At 53.5% G+C, this 17,399-nt stretch overlaps 1 protein-coding gene across 2 annotated transcripts in view; it reads left to right on the top strand.

Annotated features, from left to right (window-relative positions):
• The window catches only part of LOC142490560 (vang-like protein 1), a 127,317-nt gene that overhangs the window by 45,095 nt on the left and 64,823 nt on the right, over positions 1–17,399 (top strand). For both annotated transcript variants that reach the window (XM_075592978.1, XM_075592980.1), the window contains one exon: positions 5,815–5,947. In XM_075592978.1, coding sequence (XP_075449093.1) covers positions 5,815–5,947 — 133 coding nt within the window. The remainder of the gene's footprint in view (positions 1–5,814; positions 5,948–17,399) is intronic.

The following is a 17,399-nucleotide window of genomic DNA, read 5'->3' as shown; positions in this document are numbered from 1 at the left end:
ATCCCTGCGCATGCGCAACAGTATCCTCAATGGCGGCGCCCTGCTTGGCCGGCCGCCGGGACCTTAGAGACGCGATCGCGGCCTTAGCAACCGCCCGATCGCGTCCCCGGCAACCGGCCGCAGGCAGGAGAAGCCGCGCTGCTCCCTGCTCCAGCCCCCACCCTTGGAAGCAGCCGTCGGGTCTGTCGGCACCCGCGACCGAGCTGCTCAAGGGGAGGGGGGTCTCCAGGAGCCACGGGAGCTCCAGGCTACACTCTCCCCCTGGTGAAACTCCAACGACCTCGCTTGGATGGCAGACATAACCTGGTACACAGTTATACAATGAAAATGCAGGGCATATGTACAACCTATCACTGGTGACTTTAGACATCAGGTTACAATACAGTTCACATACCATACCCGAGGCCAGCTGAGCGTCAGCTGTTTGCTGAGACCATTCGTGGGGTGCCCCTAACTGATCAAGTGGGGGTACCTCACTTTTGCGTCCGTGAGCCTCCCCCAGAAAAATTTCTTGAAGAGCACACCGGAGGGCAACAGTCACTGGTTCCTCGCTACTTCCTCCCCCTGGTGGAAGGAGTAGCACCATGTCTCTGAAGCAGACCTTTACCCGGTCACCCGCGGCATGGATGCGGTAGACCAGGCGGCCAGGACCTTTTCCGCGGTCCACTACTTGGCGAATGGCACGCTCCCTTTTGGGCTTAAGGGAGGCAATTTTTACTAAATCCCTCGCCACACAGTCCTTGTCCCTACGTACTTGCGAGGCTTCCGCTGGGAAGCGAGCAATGGACAATGTCTCTTTCCTCAAAGTCTCTGTTTCACCTGGCAGGGGGTAAAGGGTAGATACCTTACCACTGTGGTGATTCACGGTAGCCAACAGGTCCTCGGGGACGCTGTCAGTTCCCACCTCGGCTGTATCGGGACCTGTCCCCGGCACTTCTGGGACAGTCCACTTACTGGCTTGAAACTCGGGAGCGTTGGATCCCGGTCCTGGGACCATTTGAGTCGGAGCGCACGGGCTCACACTCGGTTCAGGAGCCGTAACTCTGACCTTTTTCACGGCCACCTCCATCGGAGCCTGTGGGGGGCAAGGGGGTTCCTTACCACTCTGCTGGCTTGCAATGGTTTTCTCTTCTTGTGGAACACTGTCAGGTATCTGCGGTGCTTCACCTGACACCACGACAGAGCTGACTGTTCTCTTCAACTGAACGGTAGGTGGTAGATACTGGTCCACTCGCATGGCGGAACAGCTTTCTTCTAGGGGGAACACCTCCCCCTGTGATTCCTCTGTCTCACTGCTGGGGTGGTTCGCCGGTAGGCGCATCGCCACCGATGGTTCGTCCTTTTCCGTAGCTGGCTGGGCCTCAGTTCTTCCCGCTTGGTTGCAACAGGGAACCAGGGCAGCCTTGTCTGTCAGCTCCTCCACCTCCGTGGTTGAGGTAGAGCAAGTAACAGCATCTTCATCTCTGTGTTCTGCCATCTGAGATTCCTGCTTGGGATCTGGGACTGTAGACTGCAGCAGCACAGGCTTTAGAAACTGTGCTCCGCAACAAGCACACTTGGGACCCCAGGTCGGTTTGCCACCTGGGAAGTCACACTGGTCACAAACACATCTTATGCACCCGTCATCCTCCACCACTGCCACCCGCCATTCTATTGGTAGCCTAAAGGGGTTAAAGTCCATACCACCAGATAGATTCAAATCCTTTTGTAGGCACGGGCACAGAAGAAAGGGTATTTTTCCTCCTTTTGTCCGCCATGCCCCATACAACTGCGGGTGTGTTTCTCTACAATCTGTACTGTCTTTAGTGGGAACAGCGGTTGCTGATCGCTGTTCACTGAGCTTGCTCCCCCTGGTGGACTGTAGCAGCACGGGTTGCAGGGTCGGCGCCCTGCAGCAGACACATAAGCGTCCCCAGGCCAATTTACAACATGGGCAGTCACCCTGGTTACAGAAACATTCCAGGCACCCATCCTCGTTCGCGTCGTCCAACCGCCCCTTTATCAGGCACGTCAAAACATCAAAGTTCATACTACCCAACGGACTCAACGCTTCTGTCATACACGGGCACACCAAAAAGGATACGCACCCGGCTTTAGTCGGCCAGAGTCCATATAACGGTGAGCAATTTTCTTTGCCCCCAGTACTTTCTTTGATGGAGACAGCAGTTAGGGGTGAAGGCTTACAGTACTTGCTCCCCCTGGTGGAATCTGAAGGAGGGGCTCGCTCTATCACTGAGTCACTCACATTGCGGGGGCGGAGCTTAGGGTTTCCCGCCAAACCCGGCCAGTTTGCAACATTTTCCCGCGCGGGCGGGAAATCAGCACGTGACTTCTTCATGGCGAACAAAAATAGCACAATTTAGAAAAAAATATACCGGGCACCCCAGGTCATTATCTCAGCAGCGCCTCCAAATGTAACGGGTATTCCCCCACCCAATCGCAGATTCTACTGTGTGAGTGCAGGAAACATATATTGTTACTCAGGTGTGGTGCATTACCTGTTGGCTCACAGGAGGGCTGAGCTTCCGCCACGGGGAACCTGGGGTAATTATACTAGGGGTGATCACTTACAACATCTTCTCGGTACAGCGCCTCCACCTGCGATGGCTCCCACCAGAGGGGGAGTGGTTCCTCGCAGGACAATCAATAATACCATACACAGTGCTTTATATAACGAAGGACTTTACTAACGACTAATAATGATAACCTGTGTCTCTCTCACGGTGAGACACTAACAGTGACGTCTCGCAGGACGATTCCCAAACACTAGGTGATCCCACCCAGTGTCCCAAGAACCCCACCCAATGTCCCGTACTCCTACAGAGATAGTCAATGGGTGACTGCGCAGTCACTAAGAACCTCTAGGCCTGTTGGTGCACATGTGATGGTATAATACCTGCCGAGCACTCCGGTGCTCGGGTCAGCAACAAACTTCTCAAAGGGTCAGACGTGTGATGAATCCGTCTGATCCAACCGCACTCCTTGCACGTGCGGACCGCTTCACAGGAACCGCAGCGTCTGCTGTGTCCCTGTCTAATCTAAATGGTACTAACGTGACAGGAACCCTAACCTAGGGCCTGTCCCTGTAGTACAGCAACCTGTAGTGGCTTGGGGAACTCCTAGGGCCTGCAGGGGTAATGACCTGTCCCACTCCCCCAACTACCCAAGTCCCTTCGGTAAGTGATCTGGAATGGACTAGAGTACTCTTCCATGCAGTACTTGGGCGTCTACCTACTGTTGGCTAGCCTAGTGCAGATCCTCTCCAGAATTCCTGCTCTCAGTTACCAGTTTATCCCTTCAGGCATCCTACCCCTAGCGCTACCTCAAGGTGACTAGAACAGCTATAGCCCTTCTCCAGACCCACTACTCTCTGACTAGTCCCAGCGCCTACCGCAGCAAGCTGTAGCTCACTTTTGACTGCAGCCAACGTGCTGCGCAACAAGGTGCCTGCCTGTCAGACCTCACAGCACTGACAGCCGTGACTCTGACAATGCAGCACTACACTAAGGGCAGCGTCCCTATCTTGGGCCTCCCTCAGCAATTACCCACTAACCTAGTGGGGAGTTGGGGCCTACCTGGGGTGTGGGTACCTATGGGGTGCAGGAGCTGCTCTCGCTCCCCGCACCTTACTTCCCTACAGCTCCCTGACTCCAACTCTGCGTAACCTTCCTTTCCCAGCTCCCACTAATGTAAGTGGCAGGGTCCCTAACCCGAGGGCTGCCCCTGGCAACACTCACCTTACTGGGGAGCTGAGCTATCTCGAGCCCTGGGGGTGCTGGCCTAGTACAGGGAGTCCCTGACTCCTGTACCCTACCTCCTTCCCTGGGCTGCTCCGGTCTCTGACTGATCTAACGTGCTGCAAGCCCGCCAAATGTATCTCTTTTCTCAGGGGTCTCCTAAGCCCTATTGGCTCCCTGGGGTCACATGGGGCTCGCAAAGGCTCTGGGGATATGTAGTCCCAGCTCAGAGCCTTCCCTGGTAGGCTAGGGGTTCGCGGGCTTTTCCCTACCTTCACTGCGCTTGCGCAAGCTTTCCCGGGCTGCCTCGACCTTCCCTCAGCTCTCCCTGCTCTCGCGCGAGCTATCCCTGTCTCGGGGGCTGTCCCTGCGCCTACGCATCCCTGCGCATGCGCAACAGTATCCTCAATGGCGGCGCCCTGCTTGGCCGGCCGCCGGGACCTTAGAGACGCGATCGCGGCCTTAGCAACCGCCCGATCGCGTCCCCGGCAACCGGCCGCAGGCAGGAGAAGCCGCGCTGCTCCCTGCTCCAGCCCCCACCCTTGGAAGCAGCCGTCGGGTCTGTCGGCACCCGCGACCGAGCTGCTCAAGGGGAGGGGGGTCTCCAGGAGCCACGGGAGCTCCAGGCTACACTAGTATGCTGGTACGGCGTCTCCGGTTTCTCCAGGCACACTTCAGATGCAGGCGTTGCAGTCCTGCTGCTCCCAGGAAGTGTCTTGCCCTATCTCTGTGAAGGCTTCTCTGTGGTGCAGGGCTCTTGGTTCCCCACTGTTCCCAGCAAATCCCTCTGGTGAACAAGCCTGGATCACTGCGGGCTTGAGCTCTGTTGTGGCTGGGTGTGAATCCCAGCGGGTCACATGCAATCCTCTGTGACCCGTCTCCCTTGCAAAACAGGAAGTCTAACAGAGTATCCAATAGGGACTCTGACAGGGGCTCACTTCCTGTCTTTTAAACCCTGTTTAACCAGGAGTTCATTCCATACACCTCCTAGCTCAGGTAGGAAACCTGACACCAGTGTAGTTTCCTGCCTTGTAAAGGGAGTTAACTCCTTCACTCCCTTACAGGGGGCCTGTGCATAATGTGAGGGGGGGGGGGTACTTTCTCACAAGCCACCTCCTTTATTTATACAGAAAATATATTTGGGGTAGCAGATGGGGTTGTGGGGCTATGTGGAGGCCCTGAAGCAGAGAGGGGGTCATATAAGGTTCCATTGCTTCATCTTGTATAAGGTAAGGTGCGATGTGTTGTGGAGGCAGCGGCAGGATGTTCAATACGTCTCTAGTGATTCCGCGCCATTGATCTGGATTTAGGGCGGCTTTTTGGGCTTCGGCTACTGTGAAGTGGAGCGGTTTGAGATCTTGCGCCACCTGGTTCGACCACGTTTTCTTTGGAGCATTTCGGTCCACTTTCCAGCCTATGGGTCGTGTGGTGTTAAGGCGCTGGTATGGTAATCTGGTGATGTCCATACGGCAGACGTGGCCAAACCACCTAAGTCTTTGTCGCTTAATGTACTGGTCGATTTGTGGATTGGTTTTGACGGGCGAACCGCACATCTTCATTTTCCCATCGGTCTCGTAGCGTAATATGGAATATGTTACGTAGACATCTTAGTTGGAATCGTTCGAGTAGGTTCATATCGATTTAGAGTAGTGTCCATTTTCTGAGCCATACAGTAATATGGTGCGTATTGAGGCGTTAAAAATTCGCATTTTTGTACATTTGTCACGTCGGTTCCACGAGCATTTCTGTAAGGAGGTGAACGCGGCAGTGGCGCTACCGATGCGGCTTTTGATGTCGTTCGTAGCGGCTATGCTTTGGCTATCAATAATAGACCCTAGGTATTTGAATGAGTCCACTCGCTCGATTGGGTTGCCGTCCTGTTGATGTTGAATCTGTTGGGTATCAGTAAATACTGTATGAATTTCGTCTTTTCCGTACTCATGGATACTCCGAGCTTCTTTGCATTGGCTTGCATGTCGTTCAAAGTTTCTTGTGCTGTATCCGCTAAGAACACGATGTCATCGGCGTATACAAGGTCCATGTATACACATCACATGACCTCTCTAATCCCCCCCAGGCCCAGAGGACAGCACCGCCAGCCAATCCCATGCCCTTATCTTAGCCGGCTCCGCCCACCAGGGCTCCAATTACAAGCAGAGATACTACGAGGAGGCGGAGCATGCACGCAAAGTCCGGAGACGCAGGGCGCGGTGAGGGGGACGCAGTTATATGTTACACAGTGACGCATGGGGGCAGTTCCCCACTACAGGGAGACACGGTGACATATTACTGAGTGACACACATGGGGACAGTTCCCCACTACAGGGAGACACGGTGACATATTACTGAGTGACACACATGGGGACAGTCCCCATTACAATGTAACACACAGAGATTGTCCTTCCCCACAGGAGGACACAGGGTCTGCCCCCCCCCCTGCCCCTTACAGGAGGACACATGGTCTGCCCGCCCCCCCCCTGCCCCCTACAGGAGGACACAGGGACATGTTACTGAGTGACACACATGGGAACAGTCCCCATTACAATGTAACACACAGCGATAGTCCTTCCCCACAGGAGGACACATGGTCTGCCCCCCCCCCCCTGCCCCCTACAGGAGGACACAGGGACATATTACTGAGTGACACGTATGGGAACAGTCCCCATTACAATGTAACACACAGAGATTGTCCTTCCCCACAGGAGGACACAGGGTCTGCCCCCCCCCCCCTGCCCCCTACAGGAGGACACAGGGACATGTTACTGAGTGACACGCATGGGAACAGTCCCCATTACAATGTAACACACAGAGATTGTCCTTCCCCACAGGAGGACACAGGGTCTGCCCCCCCCTGCCCCCTACAGGAGGACACAGGGTCTGCCCCCCCCCCTGCCCCCTACAGGAGGACACAGGGACATGTTACTGAGTGACACACATGGGAACAGTCCCCATTACAATGTAACACACAGCGATAGTCCTTCCCCACAGGAGGACACATGGTCTGCCCCCCCCCTGCCCCTTACAGGAGGACACAGGGTCTGCCCCCCCCCCTGCCCCTTACAGGAGGACACATGGTCTGCCCGCCTCCCCCCCCCTGCCCCCTACAGGAGGACACAGGGACATATTACTGAGTGACACACATGGGAACAGTCCCCATTACAATGTAACACACAGCGATAGTCCTTCCCCACAGGAGGACACATGGTCTGCCCCCCCCCCCCTGCCCCCTACAGGAGGACACAGGGACATATTACTGAGTGACACGTATGGGAACAGTCCCCATTACAATGTAACACACAGAGATTGTCCTTCCCCACAGGAGGACACAGGGTCTGCCCCCCCCCTGCCCCCTACAGGAGGACACAGGGACATATTACTGAGTGACACACATGGGAACAGTCCCCATTACAATGTAACACACAGCGATAGTCCTTCCCCACAGGAGGACACATGGTCTGCCCCCCCCCCCCCTGCCCCCTACAGGAGGACACAGGGTCTGCCCCCCCCCTGCCCCCTACAGGAGGACACAGGGACATGTTACAGAGTGACACGCATGGGAACAGTCCCCATTACAATGTAACACACAGAGATTGTCCTTCCCCACAGGAGGACACAGGGTCTGCCCCCCCCTGCCCCCTACAGGAGGACACAGGGACATGTTACTGAGTGACACACATGGGGACCGTCCCCATTACAATGTAACACAGAGACAGTTGTTCTGACTCATGCTCACTGTGGCTAGTGAGTGGAGGCAGACAGCTCAACTCAATCCCTATTCTATACACAGAGAGGCTTCTATTCTCTGAGATTTGGGGGAACAAAACAGAAATAAAAGGGGAAAAAGTACTAGGGAAATACACACTAGGGCAGGGGGCTGCAATATACACCCTGTCTGTCTGTCTCAGGGGGCTGCAATATACACCCTGTCTGTCTGTCTCAGGGGGCTGCAATATACACCCTGTCTGTCTGTCTCAGGGGGCTGCAATATACACCCTGTCTGTCTGTCTCAGGGGGCTGCAATATACACCCTGTCTGTCTGTCTCAGGGGGCTGCAATATACACCCTGTCTGTCTGTCTCAGGGGGCTGCAATATACACCCTGTCTGTCTGTCTCAGGGGGCTGCAATATACACCCTGTCTGTCTGTCTCAGGGGGCTGCAATATACACCCTGTCTGTCTGTCTCAGGGGGCTGCAATATACACCCTGTCTGTCTGTCTCAGGGGGCTGCAATATACACCCTGTCTGTCTGTCTCAGGAGGCTGCAATATACACCCTGTCTGTCTGTATCAGGGGGCTGCAATATACACCCTGTCTGTCTGTCTCAGGGGGCTGCAATATACACCCTGTCTGTCTGTCTGTCTCAGGGGGCTGCAATATACACCCTGTCTGTCTGTCTGTCTCAGGGGGCTGCAATATACACCCTGTCTGTCTGTCTCAGGGGGCTGCAATATACACCCTGTCTGTCTGTCTCAGGGGGCTGCAATATACACCCTGTCTGTCTGTCTGTCTCAGGGGGCTGCAATATACACCCTGTCTGTCTGTCTCAGGGGGCTGCAATATACACCCTGTCTGTCTGTCTCAGGGGGCTGCAATATACACCCTGTCTGTCTGTCTGTCTCAGGGGGCTGCAATATACACCCTGTCTGTCTGTCTCAGGGGGCTGCAATATACACCCTGTCTGTCTGTCTCAGGGGGCTGCAATATACACCCTGTCTGTCTGTCTCAGGGGGCTGCAATATACACCCTGTCTGTCTGTCTCAGGAGGCTGCAATATACACCCTGTCTGTCTGTCTCAGGGGGCTGCAATATACACCCTGTCTGTCTGTCTCAGGGGGCTGCAATATACACCCTGTCTGTCTGTCTGTCTCAGGGGGCTGCAATATACACCCTGTCTGTCTGTCTGTCTCAGGGGGCTGCAATATACACCCTGTCTGTCTGTCTCAGGGGGCTGCAATATACACCCTGTCTGTCTGTCTCAGGGGGCTGCAATATACACCCTGTCTGTCTATCTCAGGGGGCTGCAATATACACCCTGTCTGTCTGTCTCAGGGGGCTGCAATATACACCCTGTCTGTCTGTCTCAGGGGGCTGCAATATACACCCTGTCTGTCTGTCTGTCTCAGGGGGCTGCAATATACACCCTGTCTGTCTGTCTGTCTGTCTCAGGGGGCTGCAATATACACCCTGTCTGTCTGTCTCAGGGGGCTGCAATATACACCCTGTCTGTCTGTCTCAGGGGGCTGCAATATACACCCTGTCTGTCTGTCTGTCTGTCTCAGGGGGCTGCAATATACACCCTGTCTGTCTGTCTCAGGGGGCTGCAATATACACCCTGTCTGTCTGTCTCAGGGGGCTGCAATATACACCCTGTCTGTCTGTCTCAGGGGGCTGCAATATACACCCTGTCTGTCTGTCTCAGGGGGCTGCAATATACACCCTGTCTGTCTGTCTCAGGGGGCTGCAATATACACCCTGTCTGTCTGTCTCAGGAGGCTGCAATATACACCCTGTCTGTCTGTCTCAGGGGGCTGCAATATACACCCTGTCTGTCTGTCTCAGGGGGCTGCAATATACACCCTGTCTGTCTGTCTGTCTCAGGGGGCTGCAATATACACCCTGTCTGTCTGTCTGTCTCAGGGGGCTGCAATATACACCCTGTCTGTCTGTCTCAGGGGGCTGCAATATACACCCTGTCTGTCTGTCTCAGGGGGCTGCAATATACACCCTGTCTGTCTATCTCAGGGGGCTGCAATATACACCCTGTCTGTCTGTCTCAGGGGGCTGCAATATACACCCTGTCTGTCTGTCTCAGGGGGCTGCAATATACACCCTGTCTGTCTGTCTGTCTCAGGGGGCTGCAATATACACCCTGTCTGTCTGTCTCAGGGGGCTGCAATATACACCCTGTCTGTCTGTCTCAGGGGGCTGCAATATACACCCTGTCTGTCTGTCTCAGGGGGCTGCAATATACACCCTGTCTGTCTGTCTCAGGGGGCTGCAATATACACCCTGTCTGTCTGTCTGTCTCAGGGGGCTGCAATATACACCCTGTCTGTCTGTCTCAGGGGGCTGCAATATACACCCTGTCTGTCTGTCTCAGGGGGCTGCAATATACACCCTATCTGTCTGTCTCACTCAGGGGGCTGCAATATACACCCTGTCTGTCTGTCTGTCTGTCTCAGGGGGCTGCAATATACACCCTGTCTGTCTGTCTCAGGGGGCTGCAATATACACCCTGTCTGTCTGTCTCAGGGGGCTGCAATATACACCCTGTCTGTCTGTCTCAGGGGGCTGCAATATACACCCTGTCTGTCTGTCTGTCTCAGGGGGCTGCAATATACACCCTGTCTGTCTGTCTCAGGGGGCTGCAATATACACCCTGTCTGTCTGTCTGTCTCAGGGGGCTGCAATATACACCCTGTCTGTCTGTCTCAGGGGGCTGCAATATACACCCTGTCTGTCTGTCTGTCTGTCTCAGGGGGCTGCAATATACACCCTGTCTGTCTTTCTCAGGGGGCTGCAATATACACCATGTCTGTCTGTCTCAGGGGGCTGCAATATACACCCTGTCTGTCTGTCTGTCTCAGGGGGCTGCAATATACACCCTGTCTGTCTGTCTGTCTGTCTCAGGGGGCTGCAATATACACCCTGTCTGTCTGTCTCAGGGGGCTGCAATATACACCCTGTCTGTCTGTCTCAGGGGGCTGCAATATACACCCTCTGTCTGTCTCAGGGGGCTGCAATATACACCCTGTCTGTCTGTCTGTCTGTCTCAGGGGGCTGCAATATACACCCTGTCTGTCTGTCTCAGGGGGCTGCAATATACACCCTGTCTGTCTGTCTCAGGGGGCTGCAATATACACCCTGTCTGTCTGTCTGTCTGTCTCAGGGGGCTGCAATATACACCCTGTCTGTCTGTCTCAGGGGGCTGCAATATACACCCTGTCTGTCTGTCTCAGGGGGCTGCAATATACACCCTGTCTGTCTGTCTCAGGGGGCTGCAATATACACCCTGTCTGTCTGTCTGTCTCAGGGGGCTGCAATATACACCCTGTCTGTCTGTCTCAGGGGGCTGCAATATACACCCTGTCTGTCTGTCTCAGGGGGCTGCAATATACACCCTGTCTGTCTGTCTCAGGGGGCTGCAATATACACCCTGTCTGTCTGTCTGTCTCAGGGGGCTGCAATATACACCCTGTCTGTCTGTCTCAGGGGGCTGCAATATACACCCTGTCTGTCTGTCTCAGGGGGCTGCAATATACACCCTGTCTGTCTGTCTGTCTCAGGGGGCTGCAATATACACCCTGTCTGTCTGTCTCAGGGGGCTGCAATATACACCCTGTCTGTCTGTCTCAGGGGGCTGCAATATACACCCTGTCTGTCTGTCTGTCTCAGGGGGCTGCAATATACACCCTGTCTGTCTGTCTCAGGGGGCTGCAATATACACCCTGTCTGTCTGTCTGTCTCAGGGGGCTGCAATATACACCCTGTCTGTCTGTCTCAGGGGGCTGCAATATACACCCTGTCTGTCTGTCTGTCTCAGGGGGCTGCAATATACACCCTGTCTGTCTGTCTCAGGGGGCTGCAATATACACCCTGTCTGTCTGTCTGTCTCAGGGGGCTGCAATATACACCCTGTCTGTCTGTCTCAGGGGGCTGCAATATACACCATGTCTGTCTGTCTCAGGGGGCTGCAATATACACCCTGTCTGTCTGTCTGTCTCAGGGGGCTGCAATATACACCCTGTCTGTCTGTCTGTCTGTCTCAGGGGGCTGCAATATACACCCTGTCTGTCTGTCTCTGGGGGCTGCAATATATACCCTGTCTGTCTGTCTGTCTCAGGGGGCTGCAATATACACCCTGTCTGTCTGTCTCAGGGGGCTGCAATATACACCCTGTCTGTCTGTCTGTCTGTCTCAGGGGGCTGCAATATACACCCTGTCTGTCTGTCTCAGGGGGCTGCAATATACACCCTGTCTGTCTGTCTCAGGGGGCTGCAATATACACCCTGTCTGTCTGTCTGTCTGTCTCAGGGGGCTGCAATATACACCCTGTCTGTCTGTCTCAGGGGGCTGCAATATACACCCTATCTGTCTGTCTCACTCAGGGGGCTGCAATATACACCCTGTCTGTCTGTCTGTCTGTCTCAGGGGGCTGCAATATACACCCTGTCTGTCTGTCTCAGGGGGCTGCAATATACACCCTGTCTGTCTGTCTCAGGGGGCTGCAATATACACCCTGTCTGTCTGTCTCAGGGGGCTGCAATATACACCCTGTCTGTCTGTCTGTCTCAGGGGGCTGCAATATACACCCTGTCTGTCTGTCTCAGGGGGCTGCAATATACACCCTGTCTGTCTGTCTGTCTCAGGGGGCTGCAATATACACCCTGTCTGTCTGTCTCAGGGGGCTGCAATATACACCCTGTCTGTCTGTCTGTCTGTCTCAGGGGGCTGCAATATACACCCTGTCTGTCTTTCTCAGGGGGCTGCAATATACACCATGTCTGTCTGTCTCAGGGGGCTGCAATATACACCCTGTCTGTCTGTCTGTCTCAGGGGGCTGCAATATACACCCTGTCTGTCTGTCTGTCTGTCTCAGGGGGCTGCAATATACACCCTGTCTGTCTGTCTCAGGGGGCTGCAATATACACCCTGTCTGTCTGTCTCAGGGGGCTGCAATATACACCCTCTGTCTGTCTCAGGGGGCTGCAATATACACCCTGTCTGTCTGTCTGTCTGTCTCAGGGGGCTGCAATATACACCCTGTCTGTCTGTCTCAGGGGGCTGCAATATACACCCTGTCTGTCTGTCTCAGGGGGCTGCAATATACACCCTGTCTGTCTGTCTGTCTGTCTCAGGGGGCTGCAATATACACCCTGTCTGTCTGTCTCAGGGGGCTGCAATATACACCCTGTCTGTCTATCTCAGGGGGCTGCAATATACACCCTGTCTGTCTGTCTCAGGGGGCTGCAATATACACCCTGTCTGTCTGTCTGTCTCAGGGGGCTGCAATATACACCCTGTCTGTCTGTCTCAGGGGGCTGCAATATACACCCTGTCTGTCTGTCTCAGGGGGCTGCAATATACACCCTGTCTGTCTGTCTCAGGGGGCTGCAATATACACCCTGTCTGTCTGTCTGTCTCAGGGGGCTGCAATATACACCCTGTCTGTCTGTCTCAGGGGGCTGCAATATACACCCTGTCTGTCTGTCTCAGGGGGCTGCAATATACACCCTGTCTGTCTGTCTGTCTCAGGGGGCTGCAATATACACCCTGTCTGTCTGTCTCAGGGGGCTGCAATATACACCCTGTCTGTCTGTCTCAGGGGGCTGCAATATACACCCTGTCTGTCTGTCTGTCTCAGGGGGCTGCAATATACACCCTGTCTGTCTGTCTCAGGGGGCTGCAATATACACCCTGTCTGTCTGTCTGTCTCAGGGGGCTGCAATATACACCCTGTCTGTCTGTCTCAGGGGGCTGCAATATACACCCTGTCTGTCTGTCTGTCTCAGGGGGCTGCAATATACACCCTGTCTGTCTGTCTCAGGGGGCTGCAATATACACCCTGTCTGTCTGTCTGTCTCAGGGGGCTGCAATATACACCCTGTCTGTCTGTCTCAGGGGGCTGCAATATACACCATGTCTGTCTGTCTCAGGGGGCTGCAATATACACCCTGTCTGTCTGTCTGTCTCAGGGGGCTGCAATATACACCCTGTCTGTCTGTCTGTCTGTCTCAGGGGGCTGCAATATACACCCTGTCTGTCTGTCTCTGGGGGCTGCAATATATACCCTGTCTGTCTGTCTGTCTCAGGGGGCTGCAATATACACCCTGTCTGTCTGTCTCAGGGGGCTGCAATATACACCCTGTCTGTCTGTCTGTCTGTCTCAGGGGGCTGCAATATACACCCTGTCTGTCTGTCTCAGGGGGCTGCAATATACACCCTGTCTGTCTGTCTCAGGGGGCTGCAATATACACCCTGTCTGTCTGTCTGTCTGTCTCAGGGGGCTGCAATATACACCCTGTCTGTCTGTCTCAGGGGGCTGCAATATACACCCTGTCTGTCTGTCTGTCTCAGGGGGCTGCAATCTACACCCTGTCTGTCTGTCTCAGGGGGGTGCAATATACACCCTGTCTGTCTGTCTCAGGGGGCTGCAATATACACTCTGTCTGTCTGTCTGTCTCAGGGGGCTGCAATATACACCCTGTCTGTCTGTCTCAGGGGGCTGCAATATACACCCTGTCTGTCTGTCTGTCTCAGGGGGCTGCAATATACACCCTGTCTGTCTGTCTGTCTGTCTCAGGGGGCTGCAATATACACCCTGTCTGTCTGTCTCAGGGGGCTGCAATATACACCCTGTCTGTCTGTCTGTCTCAGGGGGCTGCAATATACACCCTGTCTGTCTGTCTGTCTCAGGGGGCTGCAATATACACCCTGTCTGCCTGTCTCAGGGGGCTGCAATATACACCCTGTCTGTCTGTCTCAGGGGGCTGCAATATACACCCTGTCTGTCTGTCTCAGGGGGCTGCAATATACACCCTGTCTGTCTGTCTCAGGGGGCTGCAATATACACCCTGTCTGTCTGTCTCAGGGGGCTGCAATATACACCCTGTCTGTCTGTCTCAGGGGGCTGCAATATACACCCTGTCTGTCTGTCTCAGGGGACTGCAATATACACCCTGTCTGTCTGTCTCAGGGGGCTGCAATATAAACCCTGTCTGTCTGTCTCAGGGGGCTGCAATATACACCCTGTCTGTCTGTCTCAGGGGGCTGCAATATACACCCTGTCTGTCTGTCTCAGGGGGCTGCAATATACACCCTGTCTGTCTGTCTCAGGGGGCTGCAATATACACCCTGTCTGTCTGTCTCAGGGGGCTGCAATATACACCCTGTCTGTCTGTCTCAGGGGGCTGCAATATACACCCTGTCTGTCTGTCTCAGGGAGCTGCAGTATACACCCTGTCTGTCTGTCTCAGGGAGCTGCAGTATACACCCTGTTTGTCTGTCTCAGGGGGCTGCAATATACACCCTGTCTGTCTGTCTCAGGGGGCTGCAATATACACCCTGTCTGTCTGTCTCAGGGGGCTGCAATATACACCCTGTCTGTCTGTCTCAGGGGGCTGCAATATACACCCTGTCTGTCTGTCTCAGGGGGCTGCAATATACACCCTGTCTGTCTGTCTCAGGGGGCTGCAATATACACCCTGTCTGTCTGTCTCAGGGGGCTGCAATATACACCCTGTCTGTCTGTCTCAGGGGGCTGCAATATACACCCTGTCTGTCTGTCTCAGGGGGCTGCAATATACACCCTGTCTGTCTGTCTCAGGGGGCTGCAATATACACTCTGTCTGTCTGTCTCAGGGGGCTGCAATATACACTCTGTCTGTCTGTCTCAGGGGGCTGCAATATACACCCTGTCTGTCTGTCTCAGGGGGCTGCAATATACACACTGTCTGTCTGTCTCAGGGGGCTGCAATATACACCCTGTCTGTCTGTCTGTCTGTCTCAGGGGGCTGCAATATACACCCTGTCTGTCTGTCTCAGGGGGCTGCAATATACACCCTGTCTGTCTGTCTCAGGGGGCTGCAATATACACCCTGTCTGTCTGTCTCAGGGGGCTGCAATATACACCCTGTCTGTCTGTCTCAGGGGGCTGCAATAAACACCCTGTCTGTCTGTCTCAGGGGGCTGCAATATACACCCTGTCTGTCTGTCTCAGGGGGCTGCAATATTCAGCAGGACAAGGAGGTAAAATAAATTGTAATTTATTCCAGGAAAAGACACACACACACAATGGATCACAATTTTCAATGAAAAACACACTTACTGGGATCTGGGCTAACAAACTAAACTTTCCTAGAATTAAATGTTAACAACCGACGTCTGTACGAGCCCTTTCCAATGGCCGGGAGGTAATCACAAACGTCCTGGAACACAATTCGGCGCAATCCCAGCCGTGACCGCTACGTCCCGTTTTCAGAACTTGGCCCCTGAATAGCGTGACTTAGAACATTTCTTGATTTTAGATTTCTGAAGCCGGCTCACGTTTAATTCTCTCAGAGCATCTTTTTCAGATCTTGAATTTGCCGCTGATGGTTTGGCGCTTAGAATCTGCTGTCCTGATTGGCGGCGAGGTTTCTCATAGGTTTTGGAGTCCCATTCACAAACTACTGCAGCCAATCAGCGCGCGGGAATTTCTCTGCCAGCCTATCACCAAGTTTCCGGTATTCTGATGCCGGGCGGGCACCTTTTTCAATTCTGCTAAGGGGCATGCGCCAACCTGGCACCTCTGCCTCTTAGCATATTGAGCCCCCCGCTGTTACAGGCTCCGCAGAGTCTGGGCCAGGGCAAAGGGTGGCCGGATAGCCCTGAGGAAGGTCCCGTTGGGAGGACCGAAACGTTGGCGGCCTTGTGTTACTGAATACACTTTTTTGATACCATACCTGCAGTGTGCTATCTCTTTTTGGCTATCAGGATCCCCTGGTCTCCATTTGTCTACATACTACTTATGGGACAAGCATCTGCCTCCTGCTACAAAACCGTGAGTGCCAATCTCCATACCTAACTATATATATATATATATATATATATATATATATAATCAAAAAATAAATAGATGATACCGTTCTGTGGCTAACGAACTGCTTTTATTTGTGCGAGCTTTCGAGATACACTGATCCCCTCTTCCGGCGATGTTACAATGAATGAAGCAAGCAAAAGCTATACTATAAACCGTGTCTATTGGAATGTTATCTGTGCTGGTCCTTCCCCCGGTGTGGATGTGTTTTATGGCTGGAGGTGTCAAAAGGTTCCTGAAAGCAAGTGATGAAAGAGTGTGTATGTGTAACAGTGTGAATTAACATGAATGGAGAGCCCACAGTATATACAGTGCTTTACAAAAGGTGTGTGTGGAGTGGGAGCAGATATACATGGTGTGGGTGGGTGTGGAAATGTGAGAGTTAGTAGCATAACTAAAAGTGTGTGTGGATACTATGTGGTCCCTATTGGTGTATAGGGATGTAAAAACAAGGAGTATTAGTATGTGTGAGAGACAGCTGTGTGTGTATACATATAGCACAGTATGTACAGACATGGCCTATAGCGCTCATGGGAAGAGAGTTCACTTGTGTCAGTAATGACTCATAAAATTTCGGTCTCTGTTTAGGCCACCGTTAAGTGTCCCGAACAGTTGCATAAATTTGTATTCATGCAACCGTCTCTCTTTCGGTGTTCTAAGATTTCCTTTGAGTATGGCAACCCTCAGATCGTTCATCTTATGGCCAAAGTCAGAGAAATGTTCGCCAACAGGACTGTCACTTGTTCCGCGTGTGATGCTGTGGCGGTGCAGGTTCATTCTCTTGTTTAGCCCCTGCCCTGTCTCACCTATGTAGTAGCAGCCCCCTGGGCATTTCATGCACATGAGGTACACGACATTGCTGGAGGAACAGGTGAACCTTCCTCTGATTTTGTATTCCCGATTCCTGTGTGGTATTTGTATTGGGTCCGCTGTGTAGAGCATTGCGCAGGTTTTGCATCTTGGGTCCTGGCATGGTTTTGTCCCGCATTCAGTTGCACTGCTGAATAGTATAGCTTTTGCTTGCTTCATTCATTGTAACATCGCCGGAAGAAGAGATCAGTGTATCTCGGAAGCTCGCACAAATA

Source organism: Ascaphus truei, chromosome 3, assembly GCF_040206685.1.
Source record: "Ascaphus truei isolate aAscTru1 chromosome 3, aAscTru1.hap1, whole genome shotgun sequence".
In the NCBI taxonomy this organism is placed as follows: domain Eukaryota; kingdom Metazoa; phylum Chordata; class Amphibia; order Anura; family Ascaphidae; genus Ascaphus; species Ascaphus truei.
This window is presented reverse-complemented; position numbering and strand designations above follow the sequence as displayed.